This window comes from Anolis sagrei, chromosome 5 (genome assembly GCF_037176765.1).
Source record: "Anolis sagrei isolate rAnoSag1 chromosome 5, rAnoSag1.mat, whole genome shotgun sequence".
In the NCBI taxonomy this organism is placed as follows: Eukaryota; Metazoa; Chordata; class Lepidosauria; order Squamata; family Dactyloidae; genus Anolis; species Anolis sagrei.
Genome location: NC_090025.1, coordinates 60,055,619 through 60,073,156, shown reverse-complemented (window position 1 = coordinate 60,073,156; position 17,538 = coordinate 60,055,619). Strand labels below are relative to the sequence as shown.

Sequence of the window (17,538 nt, the reverse complement as noted above, 5' to 3'; positions counted from 1 at the left end):
CTTTTTTCAACATGGAAAATATATTAATCTAGAATAACACACATGATTCTTTGCTGAGGAAGGAAACATATTTTTACTGTTCGATGCCATAACACTGCCTTTTTGTTTCAATGCACTGAGTGTTAACTAGGCTGTAGACGAGATTAAAACATAGGCATTCACTGACAAATTCATCCAGTCTTCTTTTTAAACTTAAAAGTAATCCAACCTGAGTTATACTTTCCAGACTAACATGTGGACTGATTTGTGCATAATGTTTCTTAGTTTTTATGGACTGCTGCATTTAAGTTACATATTTTTGCAAGGAGAAAAGGTTACAAATGTGTATTTTCTGGGGGGAAATTGAAATAATGTTTATACTTTTTAAAAAGCAATTATAGATATATGTAAAAACATGATGAAACAGAATTATGAATGGGTCATGTGAAATGAACAGAGAGCGAAAAGCTAGGCAAAAATTATATATTTTTTAATTTAGGAAAAAATGCCATTTTTTTTCTTTCAGCTAACTGATAAACAACAAATATATAAAAAGGAGGAAGGAAGAGAGAAAAACAAGAAATGTGGCAGCACTTTTTAAAATTTAGAGTGAACTTTCACATATGTAGAACTCATAACTGAAGAAATGGGTTTTTATCAACAAAAGGTTGTGCTAACATAAAAACCAATTCATCTTAAAGCTTCTGCCACATTTTTTGTTTCTTCATTTCTGTTTTACTTCAAGAGATTGACATAGTATTAGCTACTTCTTTAAAAACTATCACAATAAATAAAGTTGTACTTGATTGAAGAAGCCAACCATATTTTGTAGGGTAGCAAATTCATAGACATGTGGTCACTCAATCATTTATATATACTTTTATTTTCCCCTTGTTTATTAAAAGTTAAATAGGAGTGATATTCAAAATTAGTAAGGAAATGAGATTCAGGGTGGCTTACAACAAAGGTACAATTCAATGCCTTGAATACATATAAAATAAAACAACATATAATTTAAAATCACATAGTTAAACACATATCAATTAAACAATTACATAACACTATTTAAAATTTCATCTCAGGCACACAGATTCTGCAAATGCAGAAAATAATTGACGGCAATCATCAATCTATGAATCAGGGGAGAGTGTTCTTAATCAGAAATGATTTGAATGCCTCTAAGAATATGCAGAAAAATGTTTATTGGAAGAATAACTGTTTGTTTTCTATTCCCTATCAAGAAAAGTTAACTGGAAAGGTCTATGTAAAATACATAACTAAAAGTAAAGGTTTCCCCTCACATTAAGTCTAGTCGTGTCTGACTCTGGGGGGTGCTACTCATCTCAATTCGTAAGTTGAAGAACTGGCTTGTCCATAGATGCATCCAAGGTCATGTGGCCAGCATGACTACCCTTTTGGCAGAAGCGGTACCTGTTAATCTACTCACATTTGCATGTTTTTGAACTGCTAAATTGGCAGGAGCTGGGTTAAACAGTGGGAGTTCACCCCACTCCTCAGATTTAAACTGCCGATCTTTTGGTCAGCAAGTTCATCAGCTCAGCAGTTTAACATGCTGCACCACCAGGGGGCCCTTAATACATACTTTGCTTATTTAATGTAGTGGGCTTAGAGCTGAGTAATTTTTACTATGCAGCTCACTTGTCAAAGCAGAATATTAGTTTCTGTATTAATCAGGCAGTTTGTCACACAGGCAGAAAAAAATCTAATGCGTTGTTAATTTTTAGAGTAAATTAATTAGCTGTTCTGGGAATGGGTCATTATGGAATAATGTATTATTTATTATTTACTATATTTATATCCTGCCTTTCTTGACCCTGACTGGGACTCAAGGTGGCTTACAACATAAGCAATAATTCAATGCCTTAAAAACTATATACATCCAGTATACAATTAAATAAACATTTCAATTAAAAATTAAAGACAAGATTAGGAAACATTAAAACATTTAAAACATTACAATTATTACTAGTAGAAGTACTAGAAAATTCGAGCAAGCCTAAAAGAGGCTGTGATAAAACCGCTGTTGAAAAAGCCATCACTGGATCCCACTGTTTTGAACAACTTTCGGCCAGTTTCCAATCTCCCCTTTTTGGGCAAAGTCTTGGAACATGTGGTTGCCTCGCAGCTCCAAGGGTTCTTGGACAAACTGACAATCTGGATCCATCGCAGTCTGGTTTCAGACCGGGACATGGAACTGAGACAGCCATGGTCACCTTAGTGGATGATCTCTACAGAGAGCTCGACAGGGGGAGTGTGTCCCTGTTGGTTCTCTTGGACCTCTCAGTGGCCTTTGATACTGTAGACCATGATATCCTTCTGGGGTACCTCGCGGGGATGGGTCTTGGAGGTACTGTTTTGCAGTGGCTCCAATTCTTCCTAGAGGGCCGTTCCCAGAAGGTGTTGCTGGGGGACTCCTGCTTGGCACCATAGCCATTGTCCTGTGGGGTCCCGCAGGGCTCAGTATTGTCCCCCATGTTGTTTAACATCTACATGAAGCTGTTGGGTGAGATCATCCAGAGTTTTGAAGTCCGATGCCATCTGTACGCAGATGACATCCAACTCTATCACTCATTTTCACCAGATGCTAAGGAGGCTGTCCAAGTACTGGACCGGTGCCTGGCTGCTGTGAAGGTCTGGATGAGGGTGAGCAAATTGAAGTTGAATCCAGACAAGACAGAGGTCCTCCTGGTCGGTTGCAAGGCCGAACAGGAAATAGGGTCACAGCCTGTGCTGGACAGGGTTACACTCCACTTGAAGGCACAGGTTCACAGCTTGGGAGTTCTCCTGGACTCATCACTGAACCTGGAATCCAAGGTTACGGCAGTGGCCAGGGGAGCTTTCACACAATTAAAACTTGTGCGCCAACTGCACCCATATCTTGGGAAGTCAGACTTGGCCACGGTGGTCCATGCTCTTGTTACATCCAGGATAGACAACTGCAATGCACTCTATGTGGGGTTGCCTTTAAAGACTGCTCAGAAGCTTCAAATAGTCCAAAGAGAGGCAGCCAGGTTAATAACTGGAGCACCATGCAGGGAGCACACAACTCCCATGTTACGCCAGCTCCACTGGCTGCCAGTTTGCTACCGAGCACAATTCAAAGTGCTGGCTTTGGCCTATAAAGCCCTAAATGCTTACTTGACTTACCTGCCCGAATGCATCTCCCCCTATGAACCATTGTGGATATTAAGATCCTCCGGGGAGGCCCTGCTCTTCGTCCTGCCATTGTCACAGGAGCAATTGGTGGGGACAAGAGACAGGGCCTTTTCGGTGATTGCTCCCTGGCTATGGAACTCCTTTCCTGGTGAGATCAGATCAGCCCCCTCCCTCCTGTCCTTCGGAAAGATGGTAAAAACCTGGCTGTGGGACCAAGCTTTTGGGAAAGTGCAATAAGGCAGCGATAGGAAACTTTACCAGACCAATTTAGACGACGCAGATGACCAAGACGGTTTTTTAAAACAGTGTATTTTAATATTTTGATAAATGTTTGTAATGTTTATGCATACTCATATGAATCCTTGTCCCGGCATTGAATGTTTGCTGTATATATGCTGTGCTCACCCTGAGTCCCCTGCGGGGTGAGAAGAGTGAAATATAAATGTTTTAAATAATAAATAAATAAATAAATAAATAAATAAATAAATAAAACCACTTTTAACCACAATAAATTAGGAAAGGGAGCATGGATCACTTGGGCATCAACAAAATTGGACTCTAGTCCTAAAATAGAGACTGAAAAATAGTGTAGACATGTCGATCAGCCTTATATGTTGAGGAATTGATTGTAGTGGCAATAAAGAGTTTTCATTTGTATACAGATAGACTTTATAACAACAGTATATACTGGGAACGTTGAATTATGCCACATAGCGTTACTCACATATCCATTTCTTTCTCTTTACTGATGATTTACTTTCTTCTAGCCCAATCACTCTCTGGCACTTTCACTTTTCTAATTCCAAAGGAACTCTGGCAATACTAGAAAATTGTATTATTTTTTGTGTGCAATTCTACTATTCTAAAATTGTCCTAAAAGCAGACTCACATAAAAAAAAAATCTTCAGCACAATGAACAGTGGACAAAAGGTCAGCTAAATTGCATCCATATTCAAAAGCTTTCTGTATCGTCACTCTCAGTTACAATAATGATAATGGGACAGGACATTTAGTATATAAAGAAGATTTTGAATACAGAATTTATAACAAAACTCTAAAAATATCAAATAGCAAAGTCTATTTCCTTCACCAGAGTTCCATAAAAATGGTAATCACAATGTTATATGAACAGAAGTGCAAACAGGGTGTTCCTACACCATTAGCGTTTCCACTATCTTTCCACCAATACATACATACATACATACATTCTTCGTTGTTTAAACTTGGATAAGTATTAAAATTCTATTTGCATATAATAAAGGTGGATAAATAAAGGTCTGGATACAGCCTTCATTTTATTACATCAGAAATATGGTGCCATTTTCTTCTCTTAACTAGGAGTAAGTAATGGGGAACAGGGGGGACGGCATCAAACTATCTCAGATATTCTCCTAAAGCAAGAAAATGTAAAGAAATACAAAGTATGGCTTTCCGTGCAGAGTGCAAGATTATATTTACTTTAGATATTTTACATGACTGATCAATAAATGCAAATAGAATTGTATTACATAAACTCCAATGATATAATAGCTTTTGCTTGTTTTCACCTATTGCATTTACAACATTGCATTTATACTACTATGACACTTTGGATGGAAGAGAGACTAGGGCCCCTTCCACATAGCTGCATAAAATCCACATCGAACTGGATTATATGGTAGTGTGGACTCAGAGAATCCATTTCAAAGCATATATTGTGGATTATCCGCCTTGATATTCTGGGTTATATAGCTGTGTGGAAGGGCCCTAGGAGTGTTTGAAAATGACAAGACTTGAAAACGATCTTTGGCATGAATCACCAAGAATTATAAAGAATGTTATTTCTTTTAAAATTTCTTACACAATGGGGATCTGTCTCCAGCTTGCTGGATCAAATGCCTGCAGGAGCGGTAAAAGTGTTGAAAATGTAATGTTATTTGGATTTTTAAAAAAACCCTCCAGAGTTATAATCAACAGAAAAAAGGCTGGGTCTTCCATGTGAAAATTAATGAAAACTGAAAAGTGAATTTAGCAGAAATGACAATGAAATTAATGAGACAACAAATGGAAAATAAAGTACCACAAACAAAACACATTTTAAAGATGTTCATATTATCGGGTACATGATGGGAAGAATTTGAAATCGGTGCAACTTTACATAGGATATGAACAGAAGCAACAACTGCATGGCCACCAGATGTTCACTACCCAAGGAAATAAGTGCTTAAAGGAAGAAAAGAAAGTAAACAAGATGGTCAAAATATGAGTATTATAGTTATTTGTTTATATGAGATGCTGTGCAAGTGATGTAAAACTACATCACTACATGCCCAAACATTTCTGTACAAGTGATGAATATAATTCAACCATACGGCCATCCACAAATCTCCTTGAAATGATTGCCACTTTGCTACATCACGTTTTCATCTCTTATGGAAGTTTCCCTCTTCCCACTGGAATCAACTGATCTTGCCAGCCAGCAAAGCCTTGAGAAATGAAATGAAATTGCTACTGCTCGGTTCATTAAATAATGCCAAGAAGGAAAAGGAAATGGAGGGAGGGTGGATCCCAAATGGTATGGAGTCTGATGGATTTGGACCAATGGGAACTGGTGTTTTTCCTTCAGCCTCCTTATTATTTTGTTCACTACCCAAGGAATGGTAAACAAGACAGGAAAGAATGGATACTACTTTACTTAGATACAACTTTATTACTCACCACGTCTGTCATGTCAAAAGGCAAACACTTTCAGATATTAAGTGAAATTGAACAGCTACAAAAAAAGAGGAAAAAAAAAACCAATAGAAGTGGCAGGTCTTATCAAAGTCCTATTAACACATCTTTTCTTCTCCTCCCTCCTCCCACTTTTCCAGCCTCTGCATTCTGTTCTGTTGTTAAGGGGAACCTAGCAAATCATTTCATGAATGCTACAAGATGCTCTCAGGATTTCTGCCTAGCTGGAGGGCAAACATTGTTTCAACAAAGACCATAAGTAAAGAGATGCCAGAAACAAGCCCAACAGAACACGTTTCCTCTGGATATAAATTGAGGACAGCTACAAGAGACAGAGCATAATTACTCAAAGCACAAGCAATAAACACAATTCTTTTTTTTAATCTGTGTTTGACAATACTATTGAGGTTTATTCAAAAATAAATGCCACTGTAGTCTCATAAGTGTGTCTATGATTAAAACCTATTTCTAGTAGTGAGATTCAAAAAGAATTGCAGCAGGTGTACCTTTGAACCATTTTTCCTCATTTCCTCACACAGATTCTGATTTCTATGTTAGAAAATTCCAGACCTCTCTACCCTGATTATGGAGGTAAGGACTTAATTGCATGAATCACTACCCACTACAGTCATATTTCCATCTGGAAACCAATGTCTTCACTGCAAAAGAACGTGTGGATCAAGAATAGGTCTCTCTAGTCACCTACGGACCCACCCCAAGACCCTACATTTGTAAGACAATCATTCGACTGCGAGTGATAGCCTATGATGATGACAGTCATATTATTGTTGATAGTTGATGTAAATCATGTTGAGTACCCATGAAATCACACTTGTCTTCAGTAATGCAATTGTACCAATTCACCAGTTCTGTTGGAAGGAAGAGGGCTTCCTTCCAACAGACAAACTCAGGACAATGGCTGAGCAGTTACCCGAGCAGGCTGAGGATGTGGACCTCAGTACTGCTCAGGAGGATTATAGAAGTGCCTGAGCCAGAACACAGGATCAGACTGATGAGAAGGAATTAACTCGCCCTCCCTGGCTTCAGGTGAGGCTAGATTCCATATAGTTGTGAAGGTCCAGTAGATTGGCACAGAGGAAGGCTACACAGCTATAAAGTCTTGCCACGGGAAGTATACATAACAAATGCTGGCAGTAACCTGGGGCTGGCAGCAAATGTCATATGCAGAGCTTCAGCCGGAGATCTTGGAAACTGTGTACTTTGGATCTTGCTTGGTGTGTTGGACCTCTGGTGAGTTTCATGCTAATTGACTCTTGGAATGGAGCACTGTGACTATACTTTTGCCTTGCCCTTCGAATGGACTAAATACTGTTGTGACTAGGACTACCTCTGACTATGCTTGTTGAAAGAACAGCTGTAATCTCTTGACAAGTCCTTATCATTCTAATTCCTGGTTTTGGTTTCCCTTTCTCAGTTCTTATAATGGGAATGAGTCCTTTATGTTTGTTGGAAGGTTACAAGAGACATTTTAGCAATGCTAATGTTATTTTTTTGTTTTTATTGTGGGCTTTTTTGGTTATGGTTTTTACTTGCTTTTCATGAACTAGAATGCTTTCCAATTCCAAGGGTTCAAATGAGGTTGCATTTTATCACTGTTTGTTTAACCTGTATACTTTATATATATCTGAATTGGTCTCAGAGGAAGGAGGCATAAAAACTGGAGAGAAAAACATCAACAAATTAAATATGCAGGTGATACCATACTTCTAGCAGAAAATAGTAAAGACTTGCAACAATTACTGAAGAAAGTCAAGAAAGTTCAAGGCTTTATAACTAATAATGAAGGAATATATATATATATATATATATATATAGAGAGAGAGAGAGAGAGAGAGAGAGAGAATTAATTTACATAACTTCAGAGTAGATAGTGAAGAGACATCAGAATAGTTCAATATTTTCCATACCTTGACTCCAAAATTAACCAGAAATGGGACTGAACTCAAGAAATTAGAGACTAGGATTTGGAAAGGGAGCTATGAAGAAATTGGATAGGATTCTGAAGTGTAAAGATATAGGATTGTTAGGATTTTCCACATCATTCTATTTCCAGTTTTTATGTAGGATTGTGAAAAATGGACAACAAAGAAAGCTGATTGGGGGGGGGGGGGGAATCAACTCCTTCGAAATATGGTTCTGGAGAAGGATTCTATAGATACCGTGGACTGCTAAAAAGACAAATCAATCCTAGAGCAAAGCTCTCCCTAGAAGCCAAAGTGACTAAGTTGAGACTATCTACTTTGGCGTATCATGTGAAGATATCTCACTAGAAAAGATAATAATGCTTGGTAAGCTAGAGGGCAGTAGAAAATGAGGAACATCACATTACAGATGGAAAGACTCAGTCAAGGAAGCCATGCTCCTGAGTCTAAAAGGCCTTAGCAGGGCTGTGGGTGATAGGATTTTCCATTCATGAGATTGCTATGAGTCAAAGTCGAATTGAGGGCAGTTAATAAGAGCAAAAATAACTCACTATTGTCCTTTTCCCTAGCTAGTTAGCATTCTATGCTCTGTTGCATTATTTTTGGCATCTTTTCCCTTAGGATAATCCCCCTAGAAACTACTGCTGATACCTCCTCCTTGGGCATGAATGGTATTTGGCTATATATTTGTTTAGTTCTTTACATTTTAAGTTGTGTATCCACTTAGTCTACAAGGCAATATGGAGATAAACAGAACACCAAAAATAAAAATAAAACCCTGCAAGCAATACAATAAAATTTAAGGGTAGCATGAAACAGAAGCATAAAAAAATAACAACATATACAGTAGCAACGGCCCTATGGGGATAAAGATGAAATAAACACTGTCAAAACAAAGAATAAGATGCTATTAATTTCATACTTTAACAATAATAATGCTAGTCTTTGAGAAATATTTAAACAATATTAAATCATGTTAACAGATTTTAAAAAGCCCTGTAGTACAAAACCTTATACTGGGGCTTTAAAATATTAATGTATTTGCTGCTTTAGGTTGCATACTCCACAGACAAAGGGAGGGGCATGTGGGCACTTCTAAAAGAGATTTCTTCCATGTTGTTATCCTACATATTGTAGAAAATGGATCCACTTTTAGAATAAACCCACTTAGCCCATTGAATTTTTTTCCAGTCCTAGGACACTTCTGCCTCTATTCAAACATGGAGAGGTGCTGAGCTCATCACATGACTTAAACTACTTCTGTCTATGGTTGAAAAGAGGCAGAAGTGTCCTGAAAGGAGGGAACTCTGACAATCAACCTCATCACATTGAGAAATTTTCCCCTGATAGGACCTCAGCCTCTTTCCAAGCATGGAGAGGCATGGAGCTCATCACGTGTTCCAGGGTTGAAAAGAAGCAGAAATGTCCTGAAAGGAGGGAACTCTGAACATGGGCCAGCAATCGTCTTCAGAGCTCCTGCCTCTTATCACACTTTACTCACATTTTTACAACTATCCCATTCTGTTTCATTGCCCAACTGTTATCAACTGTTATCAACCTGGATCACTGTCTCTTGTATCCCATGGGCTTTAATGCAGAACCATAGGATCCCATGGAAAGCAATGGTTTTAACCTGGATCACTGTCTCTTGTGTCCTATGGATTTTGATGCAGAACCATAGGATTTCCTCTTCTTCTTCTTCTTCTTCTTCTTCTTCTTCTTCTTCTTCTATTACATTTATACCCCACCTTTCTCACCCCAATGGGGGATGTAGGGCAGCTTACATACAGTGATGCACTACGCATATAATAATAAACATGATCTATCAGTTTAAACAATTCACATATAAATTTAAATGTACAGTAATAAGTATGACATATCAATTGAACAATTCAAATATAAATACAATAAAAAGTATAAAGTAAACATTCAATCCCAACCAAGGTGGGCTGATGACATATCAATTAAACAATCGATTAAACAATTCAATAAAATACAATAAAACATCACAAAAGTAATCATTTAATCCCAACCAAAGTGGGCTGATGGAATAAGTGGTCAGAAGCAGCAGGCAACAGCTGAGGCAGGGGAACCCTGAAAATGAGCACCTGCACCGGTGTTCCAATATTTGGACGATGGGCAGCATAGCCATTAAAGTAGCCATGCGGCAAGGCAGTGGGGACCATGGAAGCACCCCATGCAGATGTTCTGGCAGCTGGGCAATGGGCAGTGCGGCCATTAAAGTAGCCACACGGGAAGGCTGCAAGGGCCATGTTCTCTCCTTGGAGGCTGCTGGGTCAACTATCTGGAATGGGGTTGTGGCTGCAGGTCCCTTTGTAGATAAGTCCAGGGCTGAGCAGGCAGCAAAGCTGGATGGCAAATACTCAGGCTTCAGGGTCTCTCCTGCAGCAGGGCCCACCCAAGCTTTAAGTGTTGCAGACTCAGTTCAAAATGCAAAAGTACTTTGCACTTCATTAACTCAGTTAGAAAGAGAAGAGGAAGAAGTGCAGTCTTGTCTTTTCCTGTCAACCCATTCACAGCTACCTCTTGCTTGTGTATTCTTCCTCATTAATAACTTTTGCCATCTTGACCATATTCTGATATTGCTTGGCCATTGAATGTAACCCAGTTTTCATTGGTACAGTGTTTCTCTTAGAAAGCAGCCCAGTTAGACAATGAAAAGCTACTAAAAATGTTCAGGGATTGTATCACATGCACGTCTAGGGTCGACAGTTCAGAATACTCCCAGGTCATGAGATTTCCAGCCCAAAACCGGAAAACGAATGGCATTCCTTATGATTTCACATAATCATAGAGTTGGAAGAGATCACAAGGGCCACGGAGTCCAACCCCCTGATATGCAGGGATACACAAGCAAGGCATATAAGGGAATCATAGAAGTTTATTTAGTCATGTATGTGTTTATTTGTGAATCTCACAGAGAAGGGTGTATGCAAATGAATGGCTTAGGATGACATTGTAAAAATAAAAGATTGATGTTCCTGCAAATAATTCTGCAGTGTATGTCATTAAGTATTAATTCCTTTTCATTGAATTAACAACATATTTTAGTAGAAAAACCACTGCCGGCAACTTGAGGTACTGAAAGCCACATCTGCTTGACAAATGGGGATTTCAAGATTTGCACTAGGCCTCCACTGTTAACTGTTGACAGGATTGGCAGGGCTAATGCAGACATTAAGGAAAGAACAAAAGGCTGACTTGCAAAGGTCATTATTAGCATATCATCAAAGGCTGTGTTTCTGACTATTTTTGTGACCACCACAGAACAGATTAATCCCTCTAAAAGCAAGCTAAACCAATTATGCTAGAAGGTCTGTCCTATGTCAATTAGACTCCATAGTGTTTTGGAATGCCAAATGGGGGGTGGGTGAGGGAGAAATGTAAATTGGAGGGAGGGACAGAGAAATGAGAGGAGGAAGGGAGGAAAGAAAGGACAAGAAAAAATAGAGAGTTTGTGAGCAAGAAAAAATACACCTCTTTTGCCTTAGCTCTACACATTATTAGACCCTCCCTTGCAAATCTCTAGGTTTCTCTGGTGGAACTCTGTGGTCAACTTCTGGCAAATGTTGTCCATGAAGTCACACCAGTGGATGCAGAGATAGAACATTAAAATCTGTGAAAAATTAAATATACAATATATATATTTCAAACTGCTTTATTTGGCAGTGTAGATCCAACCTGAGTCCATGCTGCCATATAATGCTGCTCAACACAGTTAAATTGCATTATGAAATTGCATTATATTGGAGTGGAGATGGGGGTTGTATTTTATTGTTTTATTTATAGGTCAACAGCTACATATGGATTCTAAGGATATAAATAATGGCTAAGATCCTATATTGCCACAGTGTAGCATAAATTACTGCCGTTGAAGTTACACTTGGCACACGTTTTGCAATGTCTATGCTGGATACCTGTCCAGTGCAATGTCAGTGGGCTTTTCCATGCTCCATTGTGGGGCCTCAACTCACATTACAGAATGAATAGAAGCTTATTGTAGATCATATACACCCCATCTGATACATGTCTATATGTATTCTGCACATGGATGGGTCTCTATGTCTGTCACTATCAGTTGCACACAACCACACACAATGTCTAATAGAAAGAGTCTGCAGGCATATCACCACTTATGTCTCTGTATATCAATAACAGGGTGCTGTCCAATATTTGCAAATGTTCTTATGCTCTGTGAGAAAGCATGTCTGGGCAGATTATGTGTGTGTGAAAATTTGTAGATTGCCAAGAGATTCTCCCCTGCTGCTTGAAAGTGAAAAGACTAGCACGTTGTGTTTTTATTATTTTTTTGTTCAAAAATGTATTTTTCTCAAAACCTATACTATAATGAGAAACCACGTTCAACCACCTCCCAACAAAATGTTAGTTAGAAAAGGCTTCAATTCTAAAAACCCATTAAAAAACAGAAAAAACTTCTTGGAATCTCACCTATCTGAGCAAAAATACTAGAAATGTTCCATTTTCACATCTGAGAATTAAGTATGTATCGATTGTCATTCCAGTAAATCCAAGTTTATCTTATCAAGCATATGAGGTTGTACCATATAGGATTTCTTGTTGGTGATAGCATAAGTCTTATCCAGGCACCTGATGCAATGTTTACTTGAAGGATGTTGGATAGTCAAATATTCTAAACAGTTGCTTAGTTTTCTATTTCTTTTTTGCTCCTTCTCAGCACCAGCTCTTCATTTGTGTCCTATCAAGATTTAAAAGTGTGCTTGTCCTTCCAGTTTTCTATTATCTAAATGCCAGACTTTATTGCTAGTTATGCATGAACAATCTAAAGATTTTCAGGACTAAAAAAAAGTGTATAAAATCAAGGCATACAAAATAACTTTTCTGAAGTCATTTGGCAGAATGCTCAGCGGTATGCTATGTACTGAATCATTTTTCTTGTCTGTCATAGCAAGCCCTTTATGTGTGCCTCAATGTTAGTATTAGATAAGAATATAAAGTAGGAAATGCACAACCATTCCCTTCATCTATTTTTACAGCCTTTTCAAGATGCTAAGCATTTACCACCTGGCTCAATAATTGCATTTCTGACTAGTTTGCTTGTCTTTTGGCAATTTCTTGTCAGTGGACTTTTTCATAAAACTTTTTGCAATAGCAGCGATAAACTCTTTAATCACTCTGAGAACATATTTAAGGATAATGAATGCTGTAAAGGTTACTAGGTTCTTTCCTTTAAGGATAGGAGATCCCAAAACATTGCTAGAAATGTTATCTCTTTGATGTCGAAAAGCTGTGTAATTTTTACAGTTACCTGAGAGGTTTTTCCTCCTACTTATATTTAGCAAGACTTAACAAGGGTTCCTCTTTGTATAGGAAGCACACAGACTAGTTACATTGACACATATTGCTTTAGAAAAATAGAAAATTAATCCAGTCATCTTTAGATTATCTCCTAAATATTCCATTTTGGACCTCCAGAGATCCACTGAGATTTTCTTTTCATTTCACCATGCTATGGGAACATATTTTAATACATGGAATTAGGAAGATATGGCTACTTTTCTATTGGTAGACTTCAGGAGAAAGAACTGCAAGTCATTTGGAGAGTCAATACCTGAATGTTGCCCACTGGAAAAATCGAGTAATACAGAAAATATTTATTTATTTATTTATTTATTTACAACATTTATATGCCACCCTTCTCACCCTGAAGGGGACTCAGAGCAGCTTACAAGATATACACATACAATATATTATGTTATTAGCATAGTACAATATCAGTATTAAATATTGTACTGTACCATTATATTGTAATATTATTAGTAATATTACATGTAATATAAATATATAATTAAAATATATTATTGTTATTAGTAGTATATTGCATTGCATTACAATATGATAAATATTATATGTATATACTATATATTATATTACATTATATTATATTAATAGCATAGCACAGGAGACAAGGTGGAACTGCACCCCTGGGCCCCCCTCTCTTCACTCTGGCTCAGAACGGCAGTTGGTGCTGGAGGGAGGGGTCCCCAGCTGATGACATATGCAGGAGACAAGATGGAACTATCCCCTGCCCCCCCCCTCCCCCCGGCTTCACTCTGGCCCAGTAAATATACAATATCTATATAGAATGCTAGGCTGAATGCTTCTCATTGTAGTTTTCAAGGTTCAGCAAAGTTTTTTTTTAAAATTAAACTTTAAATATGTTACATATGCAGCAATTCATATAATCCTTTTTCTTTTGAAAAATAATTGACATCAATTACGCAATTCTGTTCCATATGTATTTAATCTCCCCCCAAGCCTTTGGTTATTGCATATTGCAAAAACACACCATCATCTTCTTTATTCTTTTATAGCAATTAAGTTATATATGGCAGGCCAACAAAATCTATTCTGCGAGTGGTATGCAAGTGAGACAGAATCAAGATAGAGATGCAGTACAACTCAGCATTAGCATCAGAAAATGGAAGTGGAATTTTTGAGATAAAGGTTCCATGCCCACATTGTTCATCAACATTTATCTTAAGTATACAATACAAAAGCCATGCTATCCAGGAACTGCGAACTCCGAAAAACTGTTTGTCTTCAGCTGTTCCTATTAGTATCACAAAAATGCTAAAATAATCCACTTGGAATGGGACAAAAATTCTGATTGACTATATCCACCTTTGTACCACTCCCCATTCCTCATATATTTGCAATAGAAATTATATGAACAAAATTCCTATTGACTGTTTAGAAGAAAATTGGTACTCATACATAACATTCACTAAGGACCTCATCACACGAAGGTCCAAAATCCGGGGGACAGTGTGGGAAACTGTGGGGCAGTGCCCAGCTTAGTAGCTGCCATCCCATGACGTTTCCCAGGCATCTCTGGTTTCCTCTCGTGCTGTCCCTGGCTTCTTCAATGAGGATACAGGTAGTCACCCATATCCTCAGGGCTCCCTCTTAGTGTGCTGCCAGCTAGGATGGGTTCTGGCAGACTCCATCCTGGCAGCACACCAACAACACACTAGAACGGGGGGAAACCCCAGTCTAATGAGTTCTTAAATCTTACAATTCTGAACAAGAACAAACAAATTCAAAGTCTACAGAAACACACAGTCATTAACAGAAATAAACTTTGAGAGGATAATCATTGTTTTGTTAAGTAAGTACACTTCTAAACAGAAGTGGATTAGATGGAACAGCATGTATACTCAGAAATAACTCCAATGTCTTCAAAGGGCTTATTCCTAGAAAGTGTACTGATCATTGTCAACTTAACTTGCCATTTTAACCACATTTATTATCTGTTTAATGAGAAACAACAAATAAGAAGCTCATAGTATAAGTCATTGGTTTAATCTTTACTATTTTAGCTTAACACCATTGCCTAGGTAGGATAAACTCAGGGATACTGGCTCAAATTTAGCCAATGAGATTCATGTTTAAGTGAAAGTTTGAGTTTCAATCAGAGATTTTTCACCTCAACTATAGCAATGCTTCCAGTTTAAACACAAGTACTATGTTTTGGTCAATGTACACATGATTGTCCTGTTAAGCATAAAATTAAGCTCTAAGTAGATGGAAATATATCTGAATTTTGGTGGGATCCAATGAGACTTAGAGCAGACCCACTGATATCCAATTCTCCCTCTGATAGAGGTAGGGAAATTGTAGTTTTCCAAATATTGTTTGGTTTTTCTCTTCCAGACCTGGCCTACTTAATGGTAAGGAATGCCAGGAATTAGTCCAACAACATCTGGCAGACTTCATTTTGCTCACTGCAACTATGAAACAATTCCCATTTAAAAGCAAAATGTATTTCCCATCCACCAAAGACTAAATTATACTTTCGCCATTCTAATGTATTACTATGTTGTTGTGGCACTACAGTTAAATCAAGCTGTCTCATGCAATAAAACACAAAGTGGTAAATCTGATAAACAGCTTCCCCCAAAGGTCAAAGTTAATAGGTTTTTACTCAGAAGAATAACACTGAGCAAAAAAGATGTTTTCAGCATTAGTTATCTAGAGAACTGCAGATACAATATACCAAATCAGCCATGCTATTTAAGGGAAGGACATAGAAGACTTCTGAACCTTCCTTTGCCCTTGGTATAAAATATATCAGACTTTGGATGAAAACAAATGAACAGAACCATTTCAGTATGAATGCCGAATTTGAACATACAGTTTTTAAAATAGGGAGATTTGAATGTTTTCTCAATAGGCAAGGGCAAAGGAGATAATCAATTTTATCAAAACTTTTATAAGAACTACAATTTGCAACCGTTGAACATTTTTTATTCCATTTGCCTTACCTCTGTCACTAAAGTCATCCACAAGAATGATTTCTGCTATCAGGCTGTTGGGAGTCCTGTTGATAATGCTGTGTATGGTCCGCAAGAGTGAAGTCCAGCCTTCATTATGAAATGGGATAATTATACTAGTGTTTGGAAGCTTCTCCAAATAGACTTTGTGCTTACAGCTGAGGAAAAGAAATGGAAAAAAGAAATGTATAAGAATATAACAGATCAAAACAGGTTCATCACTCTCAAATATTTCACCACCATAAATACATTTGTTTATCAAATACACAAACAGTTCAAATTACTTTAACTATGGTGATCCTCCTTGTTATTTTGTCATTTCTGGATATTGATGTTTTAGGTAAATCTTCTGTCCTAGAAACTGGAACTCTTTCATTAAAATGCCAGATGTTCAACGATTTGGAAAAACTTCATAAAACAACAATCATTTAAAAGCCCTAGGCGGGCTTCCTTGGAAAATCCACTGAATTTGTGATGGCTTTCTCCCAAATAGATTTGCAGACTATGGCCATAAATTCACAGTGTTTTCTGTTTATAAGACTCATATCTGTCTGTGTCCCCTTAAATATCACCATAATTTCCAGTTACCTATGGATTTTCACTCATAACCTAGAATAGTCCATGTCTACTTTTGCTAATAATGTATTGCTAGGGTGCATTACATTTCAAACCAGATATAAAAATTTAAAGTGTAAGTCTATTAAAAAAACATATGATCAGATGTTATCATTACTATCATGATTATTTTGTTTTGCTACCACTGTTATTATTTTCATAATACTACTTAACACCCAGCCTTATGGGGCCTCTGTTCGCTAGCTCCTTATTGGTCTCCAGCCAGAATCTCACTCACTCCAATATCTGCCTCCATCATTCATATGACTTCAGGCAACATCATTTCACTTCTGTCTTCCCCTCCTCAAACAACTATTACTGATACTGAACATGTCAAGTCATCACCATATCCACAAGTTTTGCATCTCTATGGCAATTCACACACATGCACAGTCTGCCTATAAATTTTCTTCCTAGGCACTTTAATCCATGCATCTGAGGAAGTAGACTTAGGACCGCATTGCACTGATGAGGTCCAGTGTCATGATTGGCTAGTCTCCAGGCTGAACCAGGGTAGCATCAGGGCAGCAGTGGGGCAATACCGTTGTCCTGGTTGCAGGTGATCCTTTCCCATCCCAAATGGGAAGGTGATGCCACTCCACCAAAGTCCTGTTGTTCCTAACGGGGTGGCTTCTGTGTTGAAGGCAGCAGTGTCCCACCACACTATCACCTCAGTTCACCCAGGGATCCCCACCAAATGTCGCCCTACATCATATGATGAGAGATGTGGGGCTCAATTGGGGCAGAAGCATCCTAGGGTGCTTCTTCTGCCTCAT

At 37.9% G+C, this 17,538-nt stretch overlaps 1 protein-coding gene across 3 annotated transcripts in view; it reads right to left on the bottom strand.

Moving 5' to 3' along the window:
* GALNTL6 (polypeptide N-acetylgalactosaminyltransferase like 6) overlaps positions 1-17,538 on the bottom strand; it is a 616,387-nt gene that overhangs the window by 315,068 nt on the left and 283,781 nt on the right. For all 3 annotated transcript variants that reach the window (XM_060778709.2, XM_060778710.2, XM_067468722.1), the window contains one exon: positions 16,139-16,305. In XM_060778709.2, coding sequence (XP_060634692.1) covers positions 16,139-16,305 — 167 coding nt within the window. The remainder of the gene's footprint in view (positions 1-16,138; positions 16,306-17,538) is intronic.